Source organism: Eumetopias jubatus, unplaced genomic scaffold (assembly GCF_037043125.1).
Source record: "Eumetopias jubatus isolate StellerSeaLion01/CBP00866 unplaced genomic scaffold, mEumJub1_p1.0 scaffold_7, whole genome shotgun sequence".
Lineage (NCBI taxonomy): Eukaryota > Metazoa > Chordata > Mammalia > Carnivora > Otariidae > Eumetopias > Eumetopias jubatus.
The window spans coordinates 11,673,181-11,688,858 of NW_028274813.1; the positions used below are offsets into that span (position 1 = coordinate 11,673,181).

The 15,678-nt window shown below is 57.2% G+C and overlaps 1 protein-coding gene across 1 annotated transcript in view; it reads right to left on the bottom strand.

Annotated features, from left to right (window-relative positions):
- Positions 1-4,565: 4,565 nt before the first annotated feature.
- Positions 4,566-15,678, bottom strand: part of RIN3 (Ras and Rab interactor 3) — a 120,277-nt gene continuing 109,164 nt past the window's right edge. The window contains exons 8-10 of the mRNA XM_028098525.2: positions 14,864-14,995; positions 9,148-9,311; positions 4,566-6,235 (exon numbers count right to left, since the gene is read on the bottom strand). Of these exons, the coding sequence (XP_027954326.2) occupies positions 5,915-6,235; positions 9,148-9,311; positions 14,864-14,995 (617 nt within the window). The 3' untranslated portion in view covers positions 4,566-5,914. The remainder of the gene's footprint in view (positions 6,236-9,147; positions 9,312-14,863; positions 14,996-15,678) is intronic.

Here is a 15,678-nt window from a genome sequence, read left to right on the forward strand (position 1 = left end):
CTTTGGAAGGAGTCACTTCACCTTGCCTGCTATACCCCCTGGCATAGCTCATGTGGGAAAGGCAGGAAAAAGACTCCCTCTGTCCTCTTATTTACCTAGTTTTTGAATTGGTAAAAGGTGACCCAGGAAGCTTTCTAAAGATCATTTTGGAGGCGCCTGGGTGGCTCAGTCAGTGGAGCCTCTGCCTTCGGCTCAGGTCATGATCCCAGGGTCCTGGGATTGAGTCCCGCATCCGGCTCCCTGCTCAGCGGGAAGCCTGCTTCTCCCTCTGCCTCTGCTGCTCCCCCTGCTTGTGCTCTCTCTGTCCAATAAATAAATAAAATCTTAAAAAAAAAAATCATTTTGAACTCATGGATGTAAACACATCTAATGGGCTTCACCCCACTGTGCTCTGTCGAAGCAGAGGCAGTTTGGTCCCCCTCAAGACCGCGCCCCCCTTGATCTCAGCGGATGGCACATCCCTCCAGCACCGTGTCCAGGACGAAAATCCCTTCACACCCTCCACCATATCCTGCTGCCTCTACCCCCTCGTTGCTTCTCAGGGTTCCCCTGCCCATCCCTGAACCCTCCCAGTTCAGACCTCACCTCCTCTCTCCCCGGTCACTGAGGCAGCTTCATAGACCCCCTGCCTCCAGCCCAGCCCTCTCCAGTTCCGTTCCACGTTGAGTGGAGACTTTCCAGACTCCTTGAGTGCCAACCAGGACCGGTCAGGGCCTGGCCCGGCCTCCTCTCTCACTTCTCCTTGCTCAGACTAACTCTTCACGCCACCTTGAAATGACCCGTTACCCTGCACACTTCGATTTCATTTTTCTGAGACTTCTCACTTTCTTTAGCCTCCTTGTCAAGAGCTGCCAGGGCCTAAGATTTTTACCCCACTCGCAGGCTAACAAGGTCACCTACCACAGTTTCATGGGCGCTGGCAGGAGATCTGAGACCCCTCCAGGACAGAGACAAAGCCCTCGGGATGTATGAGCCTCACATTTGCTTGGGGGTCTCCCTGTCCATCACGTGCCCGGAGGGGAGGGGTAGGCGAGCCCAGGTGGATCCTGGGCACACCCTGGGCTCCGGGGCTCGGAAAGCCTAGGAAAACGCGGATCTTTTCCAAAGAGAATGCTAGCAAACTTGCCCAACTTTTGCCCTGAAGGGAGACACTATCTTCAAAGGTGAGAGATATTATTTCATTATTCTGGTCAGGAAGAAAAAAAATCAGCCCTTTTCCTGGGAGGGAGAAACTGTATCTTCTAAGGCTATTCAGATAGTCTAGAGTAAAAGCTGTGATGTTGACCAGACACGCAGAAACGCAAGGGCCCGCGGGCTGTCTCCCCGAGGTCTTGCAGGTGTTCAATTTCCTTCTGCTCTTGGCCAACGCCTTACCCTTCAAGACCCAGCTCAGACATCCTGGCTCCAGGGTGCCCTCCTTGCTTCATCCAAGTGGCTTACCCTCCGCTCCCTCAAGCCCCACAGCACCCTGTGCCTACTGTGGTTACTTAGTGTACTGCGCACACTAAGCTGAAAATCGGCATGTGGCTCAGCAACCCCCAGATCTGACTTCACCTGTACTCCCTCTAGACTGTAGAATGCCTTCATACAGATTTGGAAAAGGTGCCCCTTCTTCTGGGTGGACACGGTCCCGTGCCAGGGAGCAGCCTTGGGGGAGCCCAGGTTGGATTTCAGTCCACTTACCACCTTGGCCGTGCAACCTTGGCAGTGAGCGACCTTCTGGCCCAAACATGCAAGCCCTGAATTTATTTAGCTTTTCAAAAAGATCTGAGGCTTCCCCTACCCGTCCCCGTCCAAGAGCTGGTGTGGTTCCTGCAACAAGCCCGGGAAATCGGGGTAGAAATACTCGTTTTAAGAGCAGGGAGAGGGAGGCAGAGATGTTCCGGGACTTGCTAGGGCTCCCAGCTGGTCTGGAGCACAGGTCTCACGCCTGCTACTGGGTTCCTCCCGCCCGATTGTCGAGCAGGTTTTCTGACTTGGAAGCCACACAGACGTCAGAGGTCCCCTCTGGCTTAGGGGATGGGCATGGGCTGAAAGAGTTGATTCCTGGAGAGCCTTCCTCGGAAAAGAATGTTCCCCGCAAAGTGCATCCCAGCTGGGGATGAGGGGGAGCCTTTGCTCTGAGTTCGCCTTTCTCCCCCCGCCCCCCCAGAGCCCTGCTCCGCGTAGCCTTCCTGCGGAGGAAGGGCCTGCTTCCTGCCACAGCTGCTCCCCACGTCCCCCAGCCCGGATGACACTGCCGAGCCGGGGGCGCCTCGGGTCCCAGAATCCGGAGTGCATGGCCGGGTGACCGCATCTCCCAGTGTGGCCCTCCCGACACACCCTGGGTCTGCCCCGCGGGGTAGCTCTAGGTCTGCGAGTGGGGGACGGGCGGGGGTGTCGCTGCTGCCCCCAGACGGCGCTCCCCTCCTCTCCCGGTCTCTCCTCTCTCTCCAGGCCTGTCCCCTGTGCTCCCAGCAGAAAGGTGCGCACAGCGAGGGCACAGTGGGTTCGCCGCATTAAGGTGTTGGGAGGCCATCACGGGCCAGACGTCTTCAGGGCCCGTTTGAGATCTTTCTTGATGCGCAGGACTGGCAGGCCACGGGGACGGAGGAGCAGAAGGGCCAGGGCATGACCCAGTCTCTCTGCGGAAAGCTGGTGGCTTCCGTCATCTCAGCCCTGCCGGCCCTAGCTCCAGCCTCCGGCCGAAGGCTTGCAAACGCGGAGGGCAGAGGGAACCAGCCTGCCAAGGGGAGGGGGGACAAACGCCAGGGAGGGGACACAGATGAGCGCCTGTCATATGTCACAGCCTTTATCCCTGTCACTCTCAGACACACACATACGCACAGTTGCCCAGCTCTGGACTCCTGACCCCTTGCTCGGGGCCCACGGAGAAGCCAGGCCGGTTCAGCCACATCTTGGGGCTGTCTGCCTGGCCAGCCCTGTGATGCTCACTGCGGCTGGCTGCCTCTGGCAAGTTCACCCAGAGCTGGGGCCAAATAGGCAAGGCTTAGCTGACTCTGGTTTTCTACAAAACAGGTCAGTTGGGATGCTGTGGGGGATGGGAAAAAAAGAGGCTTAGCTTTTGGGGTCGGTCAGCCCTGAGTTCAAGCCTCACTCTGGCCTCTAACTGGTGTATAACCTTGGGTAAGTCCCCCCCCCCCCCCGGGTTATGAGCTGAATCGTGTCCCCCGAAGTTCCTGTGTTGAAGCCCTAACCCCTAGCGTCTCAGAATGTGACTATCTGGAGATGGGGCCTTTAAGGAGGGGGTTAAGGCTAAATGAGGTCAGGAGGGTGGGGCTGGTGTCCATATAAGCAGAGACACTGGGGGTGCTCAGGCAGAGGGAAAAAAGGCCGTATGAAGACACGGTGAGAGGCAGCCCTCTGTGAGCCCAGAAGAAACCAAACCCACCGACACCTCCAGCTCAGACTTTCAGCCCCCAGAACTGTGAGGAAATAAGTTTGTTCTTTAAGCTCCCCCACCCCGCCCCCGGTCTATGGTATTTCGTGAGGGCAGCCCTAGCAGGCTAATACACCCCCCTTCTCTGAGCCTCCATGTTTTCATCTGGGGACTGTTTTGCTGATTAAAGAAAATAATGCAGGGAAATCGATCACCAGTTGCAGCCCCCCCCCGCCGCCCCGGCCAGGGCTCAGCATGTGTGATACCCTGTTTTGTGGCTCTCGGTGTACTGTCCTGTCACATATCCCCAGGGGCAGAAACATCCAGACAAGGGGTGGGTGTGGGGGGGAGAAACAGGTAGCCCCACCCCTCCTGTCTTCTGGCCTCTGCTGGGTGGATCCCTGCATTGGCCTGAGGATGGTAGGCCCGACACACACACACACACACACACACACACACACACACACACACACACACGCTGATCAGCCCCCCCCCCCCCCCACACGCTGATCAGCCCTCTGGCTGCTGCTTCCTGGGAGCTGGACATGGGGGCTGGGGCCTAATCCACCGTCTGGATTCCAAACCTGCCCCAAACTGGGGGCCCCACCTGGGCAAAAGGCCCCCTCTGACTTTCCCCATCTGTCTCAGGCCTCGTGGGAGGCAGTGGGCACTTGCTTACCTTATAGCTGGGGGTACCAGACTGCATAGGAAGCTCAGCTCAGGGCTGTGGGGAGCACTGGAAGCCCAGGTGGGGGGGGAAGGGAAGGGCAGCCTGCAGTCATGGCTGGCTCCCCTCAGTTTCTGGGTATTTGCCTACCTACAGCAACCCGCGGCCTGGGAAGTCCTCCCGCCGGCTGGTGGCATCCCGAAGCAACCCCTGTATCTCACAGAGGACTGGCCTGGAGCTAGAGGCCAGCAGCTGTTTGCTGACTGGCTGGCTGAGCTGATTGATGGCCAGGGGCTTCATTCAGGGAAGCCCAGCCGCCCTGCCCTGGGCACACAGCTCATTGCCATTCACTGGGGCTCCATTTGAACTTTGTGTTGTTCTCTGCTGTTTCCCAGGGCCTAGAAGAAGGCTGACATTTCACAGGCACTCGACAAATACGTGTTTTCAGTCAATGCTGAGGACACAGACATGAATAGTCTAAATCTGGAGGACAAAGCAGAAGTATCAACAGACAACTGCAATTCGAGATGTCTCTTGTGAGGAGATGCGGGAATGTGTACAAGCACTATCGGGCCAGCCTAGGAAGTCAGAGAAGGCTTCCTGGAGGAGACGGGCTTTGAAGGATGAATAGAAGTCAGTCCAGGCAATGACTACAGGCAAGGGTATTCCCGGGATAAGCAGCAGAAGCAGGAAGGGGTGAGAGCCTTCTTGAAAGGATACAGCGGCGGGAATGACGGAACCAAGGGCGGTGGGGAGGCAGGAGACGAGCAGACCGAGGGGCAGACCGGGGCCAGGACCATGCGAGCTGAGTGGCTGACGGTACTCTGCAGATTCTGTCAAAAGAAAAGAAAGGAGGGGGGCCGGTCTTCTGAGCCCCACCTGGGAAGGGAGTTAGGCATTACTGTGGGGTCTGGCGGGCTGAGCAGAGCTCTGGCCTCTTGAGGAAAAGAGAGGACATTTTTTAAAGGGCTTTTATTAAATTCTCCCCACACAGCATCTCTTGCCCCATTGCCACAGCCCCGGGGTGTGTCCACCAGGGAGAGGGCTCCATCAGTGTCCTCCGGTGGCTGGAGCTGGGCTTGTCCATGCAGGTGCGGAGCTGGCCTTGCTGGATGGTCCTGGTGTAGGAGGGGCTCAGAAACTGCTGGGGAGGGTGGGTGACTGTGGGCACTGTTAGCTGAGGGCAGTCTCCCCTGTCGGGATCGGGGAGGGGGGCTTGTCTCCTCAACACACACCCTGAGTTGCTCCTGAGATGCTGGGAGGGTCCAAAACACCCCAGCTCCATGGCGGGGAGGGTTGTGGGCAGCTGTGGCCAGGCTGCTCCGCCAAAGGACAGTCGTGGGGAAAGGAGCCCTTCCCAGGAAACAGGAAGGAGTGGGGGGCATGGGGGTGGAGCAGAAGGACCGGCCTGCAGGGCTGTGAGGGAACAGGGGCCAGGTCCGGGCTCTGTCTGCTGCAGCTGGTGGGAGAGTCCCTTCCTTCTCTGAGCCTCATTTCCTTTTCTGTCTAATGAAGAACTTGGCCTCTGGGTGCTCTCACTCTCCTTCATGAAGGACGCTGGGCCTGCATGCTTCATATGCTCTTCGCGATTGCTCTGCCCGGGTGGCCTAGGCACACTCACTCAGTATGTTGCAAGCAAGTGTGACACGGGGGCATCCCATCCGTCCCACCCACCTTGGGAGTGTGTGTGTGTGTGTGTGTGTGTGTGTGTGTGCGCGCGCGCGCTCAGATGGGGGGCTCCTGCAGGCTTGCACCGGGGGGGGTGGTGTGGTGAGCGAGCGGGAGCCCCGTCGGTCCGCTTCTCGGCTTCACGCGCCGGCCAGTCTTGACATGCACCCCCCGCAAGGGGCCGGGGGCGCGCCCGGGCCTCACAGGAAGTTGGGCTCCCGCACTATGAGGCAGGGCGGGCCGCCGCTGTTCCCGCCGCCGTCCAGGGGCCGGTACACGAAGTGGAAGTCGCGCTTGGGCTCGCTCCGCAGCAGATAGCCCTTGATGCGGTGCGGCAGCGCCTCGTCGGCCAACTGGAAGCAGCGCCCGTCCACCAGCACGAAGAGCCGGTGGTCCTGGGGCCGCAGCACCTCGAACTTGTCCGCGCACTGCGCGCACAGCGCCTCGGCCGACGTGTCGGCCCGCGACGCCAGCGTCCGCGACTGGTGATCAGGCTCCAGGTACGACACGCAGATGAAGTCCTGCGGGGCGAGGCGGAGGGGGCTGGCGTCACCGGCGGGGCCCAGCGGGACCCCAACCCTGCGAGCGGGCACCGGGGGGAGGAGCGCAGTGGCCTTGGATAAGCCCATTGCCCTCTCTGGGCCCGGGACTCTTCTCTATGCACACAGGGGACGGCAGGAGCGGTCGTGGGGTGGGAAGTCGGGGCCCCTGCGGCTGACCCGGCTGTGTGACCCAGGCCGGGGTCCTCCTGTCTCTGAGCCTCACCTCTCAACGGGCCGACCTTGCGGGGTGAGTCAGCGGGGGGGGGGGGGGGGGGGAGGGGCGGGTCTCGGCAATGAGGAGCGAGCGCGCCCCCTGGTGGCCAGTCGGCGGCCTCGCCGTCAGTATTCCTCCGTCACCCACTCCCTCAACAATTCCTCCCCACGGTCCCCCGGCACCCCCACCCCAGGCCCAGCGCTGGGGTACTGAAGCTGCATAAATAAAATCGAATGTGCAGACCCCAGGCCGAGCAGCCCACGTTGCAGCTGCGGATGCTAAGACTGGAGGAACTAGGGCGGGAGAAATCTGGGGTTGGGGGTGGGGGCTCCGAGGAGCAGGGGGGCAGGAGGGGCGGGAGGCTTAGTGAAAGGGGCAGGGGAGCTGGGCCTGAAGGCGGGTTTAGGACGGATGGAGAGGGGGACCGCAGCAGCTAGGCGGACAAGGGTGAGGCCATGCCGGCGGGGCTGGGTCTGGGAACACACGCACAAACCTGAACAGCATCTACACCTGCTCCCACCAGCCCCAGAGGGACGGCCATATGGTGGAAGGATGGGCCCTCCAGTTCCTGCCTGGCTTTGAATCTGCTCCCACCGTGTGACCTTGACCTCCCTGAGCCTCCACTTCCTCAACTGTAAACTGAGATAACACCAGTCCTTGCACCTTGGCTGTGAGGAAGCAGACAGACTAGCTCAGGGCCTTTAGAGTCCCATGTCCCCCCTACCCCCCCCCCCCACCCCCGGCACCCTGAGGTCAGGTAGGAGGCCGTGTGTGCGGGGCTGCCCCCTTGTGGAAGGCTGGTAACAGCACAGCTGTCTGACATGACCACCGCTTAAGAGTGATTATAATTAGGGGCGCCTGGGGGGCTCAGTGGGTTAAGGGCGTCTGCCTTCCACTCAGGTCATGATCTCAGGGTCCTGGGATCGAGCCCCACGTAGGGCTTCCTGCTCAGCAGGGAGTCTGCTTCTCCCTCTCCCTCTGCCCCTCTCCCTGCTCGTGTTCTCTAATAAATACATAAAATCTTTTTAAAAAAAGAGTGATTATAATTATGGCTACAGAGTGGTGAGTGCATATGAGGCGCTGGGAGGAAGCAGAGGGTGGTGACCCCCGACTCCAGAGATAGTGCGGAGGGGGTTCCTCGCCCCCCATCCTGGGCCTCTCTCCTAAGCTTTATCTCCCCAGTGAGCGACACGGATGCCCTGCCTGGCTTAGCACTGGGAACCTACAAAGTAGAAGCAAGAAGTAAGGAATCCCGTGGTCGGGCTTGGATCAAGAGTGCCCACATTGTCAGAGTCGGAGGAAGGACACGTGTCCCAGGAGGGGGTGGGGAGCGGTGGTGGGCTGGAGCCTGCTCCTCCCAACTTATGCTGGCTCATATCCAGCTTGAGAAAGCCAACTGTGTACATCTCTTCCCAATCTCAAGTTCAGTGATGCCAAGTTAGCTTGAAATTGGTCGTGGTGGGAGTATTTACACCATGGAAATTGACAGGAGATCGGAGCTTCTTTTTTTCTCCCCAGAGAGCCAGTTACTAACATTATCAAGACACCACTGAGTAGAGGAGTGGGGCATCATCTTGGTAGCCTAGAACACGTATTGGGGAGGCAGCTCATCTGGTCCCCAGCCCACCTATGCTGATAGGAAAACAGTTCCAGAGAGGGGCAGGGACAGCTCAGGGTCACATAGCAAGCTAGTACAGAGCTGGGCCCAGACCCTCAGCCTTTTGCCTCCCAGACCTGGGTTCTGTCACAGAGGGACCATCCTGAAAGCCAGGAGTGGGGTTCAGGTCCAGTGTGTTCTGGGTGCCAAGGGAGTGAGACTGAAGAGCTATTTCCAACTCTGGGTTGCTTCCTGGCTCGATGTTTTAATTCTCTCCATTCTGCACACAGCCCAATCCCACTCTGTCCCAGGCCCTGGGTGTGGGGACCCTGGGACATGTGAGCCACGGGCCCTCCCTTCCAGAGCAATGGCTCCATACTTAGACAGTCCTGATATGGTTCGATATGTGCTATAATGGGGGAAGCAGCAGCAAGAAGCCCAGAGGAGGGCATCTAACCTGGGCCGCAGGGAGTGGGGGACAGGTGGGGAGGTGGTTCGTGGAAGGCTTCTCAGAGGGTCTGTCAGAGCAACTGAGGATGGGCAGTGGCAGCCAGTGAAGAAGAGATTGACCAGCATGGGCGGAGGCTGAGCACCAGGGACTTGAGCTCAGCATGTTCGGGGAACTGGGGGTAGCTTGACAGAATGCAGTGTAGGGGTGTGGGGGATGATGAGAGTGTAGGAGGCAGGAGGGCGGCCACGCATGGCTTGAATACTGAGTGTGTCTAGGGAGAGGTGGGGGGAATGGTGGCTGGATTGGAGGGGCAGGGGACCCTGGCAGCTGCTGCGTTTGTCCAGGGACAAAAGGGGCAAGGCTGTAGGTCAGCTCACGGGCTCCCCAAAGGGGAACTGGCAAGACTAAGTCCACATCTCCTGGCATATGGGCACTAAGGAATGTGGGATAAAAGTCTCATCCCCCACCCCCCAATCCGGTCTCGTCTGCTCAACTCAAACACCCATGGTGCCTGTGATACTTTCCGAAAGCCCTGTTCCCCCAGCCAGCCGGCGTCAGGCTCACTGAGCTGGGGGGCCATGGGCCTGGCGGCCCCCTCCCGCCCCGCCAGCCCGCGTCCCAGGCGTCACCTGCACGGAGGAGCGCGAGGCCCGGGCCTTGTTGAGCGTGCGCCGGCGCTCCCAGCGGTGGATGGAGTCCTGCACCTCCATGCTCAGCTGCCGGGTCACCGTGATCTTGTCGTAGTTCTTGATGTGCTCCAGGGCCCCGTAGGTGGTGGTCAGGTAGTAGGACCCTGCGGAGACCAGGGTGTGGAAGCTGAGCTGGGACCTCCTCGCCCCGCCCCCTTGTCCAGGCTCCACCCACAGGCGCTGCCCAGGGCACACCTGCCCATCGGTCACCTGCACATTCGCAAGCTTCCTCAAGTCCAGCGATCCCCCCCAAAGATGGTCTTTGGCTCCCCTTCAGGATGGAACTTATTTTTCAAATGAGTTTTGGAACGCCTTAAAATTTATTTTTTAAAAAGATTTTTATATTTATTTGAGAGGGAGACAAAGATAGTGACAGAGAGCACGAGGGAGGGAAGTGAGCGAGCGTGAGTGGGGAGGAGCAGGGAGAAGAGGGAGAAGCAGGCTTCCCGCTGAGCAGGGAGCCCGATGCGGGGCTCGATCCCAGGACCCTGAGATCATGACCTGAGCCGAAGGCAGACGCTTACCGACTGAGCCACCCAGGCATCCCCCCTCACTTTTTAACCATTATTAGTTACATCGTGAGTTATCTGCAGCCCCAAGCATTCCTGTTACGTTGGATGAAGCTGCCTCCATATGCCTACAAATTCCACACCGATATGGAAAGAAGTTCACAGCCTGGCTGGGGAGGGTGTGATGCTCATGTCAAAGCTAACATAGAACTTGGGTTGGTAACCCTTATCGGAGAAAAGCCAGCCTCTGAACCACTCATGTGTCCCCTTTCCAGTGGAGCTTAAAGCTAGCCGTGCCAGGAACCCTTCCCTGGCGCTGCCCTCCCTGGCGGTCCCGAGAGTCCCTCCCGTCCGGCTGGCGTGCCTCCCAGGCCCTGTCTCCCAGCCGTGATCACGTCTCCCGGGCTGCTGATGGAGGAGCTGAGTGCAGTGCACGAGCTGACTGAGAGCATTCAGTTTTGGGGTCTGTGCCCTTCAGCAGCCAGCCCTGGGATCTCGGGGGACTTACTGTCCTCTCTCTGTTTCCTCATTTACTTTTCTGAGGATGTGGTGAAAAGTAAATGAGATGAATACTGTCAAGTGCAGGGCTTAGTAAGGTGTGAGTAACGCAGGTGGTTAGGTGACCTAGGACAGAAAGATGCCCCGGGGGGTGGGGGTGGGGGAATCTCACCCTCTTGCAGCCAACTTCCCTTTGACTTGGGGCCATCATGCCATGCAGTACCTGCCAGGACCACTAGGTGGCAGGCGACCCCTCCCACCATGAGTTTGGGAGCTGGTTGTTCCCTTTGGGGAGAGTGTTGTCCTTTGATGGAGAAAACTCACGACCCCTATTAAGATATTTGTACAGCATGGCCAGCCGTCAGCTAGCGTGCAGAGAGGATGTGGGCAAAGATGTGCAGGAGGGTGCTTCTAGGAGAGGTTTGGATTTTGAGCCGGCTCCAGCCAGGTACCCAGAGCTGCCTGGGTCTCCCCGTCTAGCTTTTAATTGCCCAGAGTGGTGGGGGCTGCAGAGAGAGGCTAGAAGGGGGCCTGGGTCCCATCTGCCCAGGCTTCAGGCCCCCTCTACTTCTAGGAAGTCCCTGATCACCCATGCCTGATAAGCCCGTTGCAAACAAAGTGGTTCCCGATCACTGGTCTTTTACCAAATTAGCAGCACTCGAAACCAGCTGAAAGAACATGAAGGTCTCAGAGGGCACAGAATCAGACTGTCGAATGCAGAATCCTGGAGCGCCCAGTCAGCTTGAAAACCTCAAATCTAGCCCAGCACATGCACTTTCCCAAGCCAGAGAAGTTAAGTGACTTGTCCAAGGTCTCCAGCCAACTGGAGGCAGAACCGGGACGGAAATTCTGCCTGCGTTACCGCTCTTCTTATTACAATTGTGTTAGTTCTCCTCTTAGAATGGAGCAACTGAAGTTCTCTGGAGTGAGGACTCCCCGAGGGCCGGCCCTTGCCCCTGGCACCTCTGAGCTCCTCAGAGCACCAAAGGCAGGGGCTCTGCGTCCCTTTATCCTCTAGGCAGCTTCTTCTTCTTAACCGAGCCTCAGGGGCTTTGGGGATGGGGCACGCTGTGTGCCACCAGCCTGCTAGGACAGGAGGCAAAGCTGGGGAAACTCAGGAACATTGCCTCCCCACTCCCCCACCCCCGTACCTTGTGCTCTGTCCTTCTGCCCCGAAGCCGAGATACTTCTAGATGGAGAGCTGCTAGCTGTCAGACTTGACGGGTGGAAGCCCCTGCCCAAGCTGGAGACCCCCACGTCCTCTCATTACCGGGGGGGCCAATACCTGTGAGGCCGGACCTGTCCTGGGTGCTGTGACTTCCCACTTTGGCTCTCAGGGGAGGAACAGAGAGAGGTGCAGGGAAGCCTCCTGGTTTGTGTTCCATGATATAAAGTATGCCCTCTGGCCCTCAGAGCTGCCATGCGCAGGGTCTGTCACCGCTGGGGGGCAGGGGGACAGGGCTGCGGGGAGGGGCCATGTGCAGTGCCTTGCAAGACACTGCCCTGCCCGCATCTTTACTCCCAGCAAATGCCTCGTGGATTCCTTAGAAATCTTCCCATGGGGCCAGAGACTGACTCCTTGAGTTTGAAAGAGGCTGCAGGGTATTCAGGCAGCCTTGGGTCAGAAACCGTGAACTAAGACCTTTACATATTTACTTGTACTTGGCTTGTCTCAAAAATGCTCAACACAGCCCAGACCAGACCAGCACTCCTGCCTGAAGGACCTTGGCTTTCCCACAAAAACCCTGTGTAGGCTTCAGGAACAGGAAGAAGATCCTGGGAGGCCATGGCAGGATGGGGGTGGGGAGTGCAGGTCCGTAAGGAGAGGGTAGTTGGGCCAAGGATGTCCCTGCCCTGTCCCTGCTCATCACTGTACCTTGCCCGGAGCCCCATTTGGCCACAAGAATTCAGGCCGAGGATGGAGTAGGAGTCACCGTGGCCAGGACGTGGCAGACCACCGCTGGGAACAAGCCAGCTCGGACCATGGCAGAGCCCCACGGTCTTGCTCCACCCCTCAAAGGGCTTTTGTGGACATTGTCTCTAAGACCCTACAACAACCTATGGGGGTTGAGGACAGTCCCTTAACAGGATTTGTTAGTGATTTCTTCCCAGGGAGATCGGCAGCAGTGCCCACTGTGGAAAATTTGAAAAATCAGGAAAGAAGTAAAGAGAAGTCACTCTCTGCTCTGTGCTCTGGGCCTTCCGTGGTCATCTGAGCCATGTCCTGCCCCATTGCGCTATCCCACTAGCCTACTTCATTTCTTCTCAACATCCATCAGATGTGAAATATTTTCATTTGCTTATATGTTTAATTTATTTAAAGTCTGACATCCTCTCTCCACCAACTGGAATAAAGTTTCGCAAGAAAGGACACCCGTTGTCACCTGGCATAAATTAGAAGCTCAGGCAATATCTGTTGAATGAAAGAGTATATGGCCTTTTCCCAGGTAACTACTGAGTCTAAGTGCTTTTCTTATTGATTTATAAGAGCTTTTTACATATTGAGGCTATTAATTTTTGGTGTGCTAGTTTGTAGAACTACTACTTTTCTCTGGTTTACTGTTAGTATCTTATTCTATTATGGTAATTTTTGACACATAAAGGTTTTGCCCTTTAGAGGTTACATGTATGGTAGCCAAATGACAACAGCTAATATTCCTGGTGAGAGCTCTGGCCAGGCTGCTATACTACTTAGGGGCTAGTCCTAGGAAATAGGGTGCTCAGGATTTGGGGCAGGAAGCCAATTCTGCTCACAGCCCCCTGACCCTCCTTGCCTCCCATTCCCTTCTATTTTTTCCCCTTAGACTGTGGGAGACAGATCACTGTTGTCTGGAGGCCTCTGCCCACCCCTTCAGCCTTGTGGTGCTTTCATGTGCATGCTCAGGGCTGCATAAATCAAGGAGGAAGGCTCATGAAGGCCTGAGGTAGAGGCTCCATAGTGTGGGGTTCAGAATGAAGCATTCATTCATTCTCGTGAGAATATAAGCCTCGCCTGCCTTGCCCTGCATTGTAGCCCAAGTGCCTGGCACACGGTGGGGACTCACTGAGTAGCTACTGAATGGATAGATGAATGGGTGGGTGGATATATGGGTGGGTAGCTATGTGGGTAGATGGATGGATGGATGGATGGTTGAAAGGGTGGATGGATGGGTGGGTGAGTAGGTATATAGGTAGATGGATGGATGGGTGGGTGGGTGAGTGGGTGGATGGATGGATGGTTGAAAGGGTGGATGGATGGGTGGGTGAGTAGGTATATGGGTAGATGGATGGATGGGTGGGTGGGTGAGTGGGTGGATGGATGGATGGTTGAAAGGGTGGGTGGATGGGTGGGTAGGTGAGTGAGTAGATAGGTGGATGGATGGATGGATGGATGGTGGATGGATGGTGGATGGATGGGTAGGTATATGGGTAGATGGATGGATGGGTGGGTGGGTGAGTGGATGGACAGGTGGGTTGGTGGATGGATGGATGGATGGATGGAGAGATAGATGGGTGGATGGGTGACGCGTGGGTGGAGATGGATGGATGGATACCCTGGGCAGCAGATAATAACTGCTGAAGGAAGACTGGCTTCCACTGAATTCCTACATTCTCTGGAAGACAAGTTCTTCTAGCTGCAGAAAATTTTTAACTAACGAGGAGAAAAAAATAGTTCCAGAGGTCCCAGAGCCCAGTCAGTGTTCTACGTGACAGCAAACTTCAAGGCTTTACACTCTCCCCTCAGTTTCCAAGAACTCACAGAACCAGCCTCGTCACACTATCACCCTAGAGACTGATACATGCTAAAAATGCAAACAGATGCAAAGAAGACCAGCTTATCTCAAGAACCACAAGGCCCAAAGGGGACACTGGAGCCCTGAGAGTCTCACTCCGTTCTTTGGGGCTGACATCTCAGAGGACAACTCGGGGCCTCCTCGGGGCTGAGATCTGGGTGGGCCGTAGCTCAGGGATTCTGGGTGGAGGCATGGCCAAGCCTAAGTGGGTGGGGGGAAGTGGTGGGAAGGACGAAAGGGGAAGGGAAACTGAGCATGGGGTGGAGCAAACCACACCCCTGTCATCATCCTATTGGGGAGAGCAGGGCTCCTTGTCCATAGCATCAAGCTTGTCCTGCTGACAGGGGACCTGGCCGGGGCTGACTGAGCAGGGGGCCGACAGTTCCCAGGACCACCCCTGTCTAAGAACGGATCATTATTCCCCGCTCAGACTCCTTCCCATATGTCTGCCCGCTGCGCCAGCCTTGTCTTCTGTGTTGTTCCCTCTGTGAAGTAATGCCTTTCCCACTTATTAAACTGGCTGGCTCCTAGCCATCCTTCAGATGCTCAGCTCGGGGGTCACCTCCTCCTGGAAGGCTTCCCTAACTGCACAGCCTTGGCAATGTGCTCCCATCCGCTCTGGGCTTCTCGTCACTCCAACATTTGTCAAGCAGTGGTGACAGGGTCTCTCTATTGGCCCAGCTCCCCTGCTAGTCTGTGAGCCCCCCCCCCCAGAACAGGGCCTACGTCGGGCCCTGAGTCTTGTCCGCAGGGCTCAGCGGAATCTGGCATCCAGGAAGTGCTGATTGGGCTATGCAGTGTGCCCCGGCTGTGGCTGAGGCCGGTGGTATGCATCAGGCCCCAGTGGCCCAGAGCCGGCCCGGGCTGGTGACTCACCCTCCCCCAGCTGCAGGGCAGGGTCCATGAGCTCCATCATGTACTCCACGTTGAGGAGCATCTCCGTGAGGTTGCTGCGGGCCAGCACGTACATGAGCACGGGCAAGAAGTCGTCTGCCCCGTAGGGCTTCCCTGGGAGGAGAAAGGGTGCAGAGGATGGTGAGCATGAGGTTCTCAGTGGGAGCCATTCCCTGCCCCGGGGAAGAGCGCAGGGGTTTGCTGGGTGAGGGATGGCCACCCCTGTAAGAGGAACCTTGCCACTTTCTCCTGACTCGGGACAGGGGAGACCCGGGATCAGCCTTCTCAGGGAGGTCTGAGACACGGTCCAGTTTTAGGAAGAAGGAAACGAGAGAGACGCCCTCCCCTGCAGTGGGCAGGAGCCAACCCCTCCCTCTTCCCCAGCTCTTTCCCCTCAATGCCCCTTCCTACTTTTTTTTTTTTTTTAAGATTTTATTTTTAAGTAATCTCTACACCCAATGCGGAGCTCGAACTCAAAACCCTGAGATCAAGCCTCGCACGCTCCAGTAGGTGAGCCAGCCAGGCGTCCCTGCCCCTCCTTGCTGCTTATTTGACAGTGAAGTTCATATCACACTGATTCACAGAGCCATCCAGAAACAGCTGTCTTTCTTTCTTTTTTTCTCTTTTTAAAATTTTTTTATTGTTATGTTAATCATCATACATCATTAGTTTTTGATGTAGTGTTCCATGATTGTTTGTGCATAACACCCAGTGCTCCATGCAGAACGTGCCCTCTTTAATACCCATCATCAGGCTAACCCATCCCCCCACCCCCCTCCCCTCTAGAACCCTCAGTT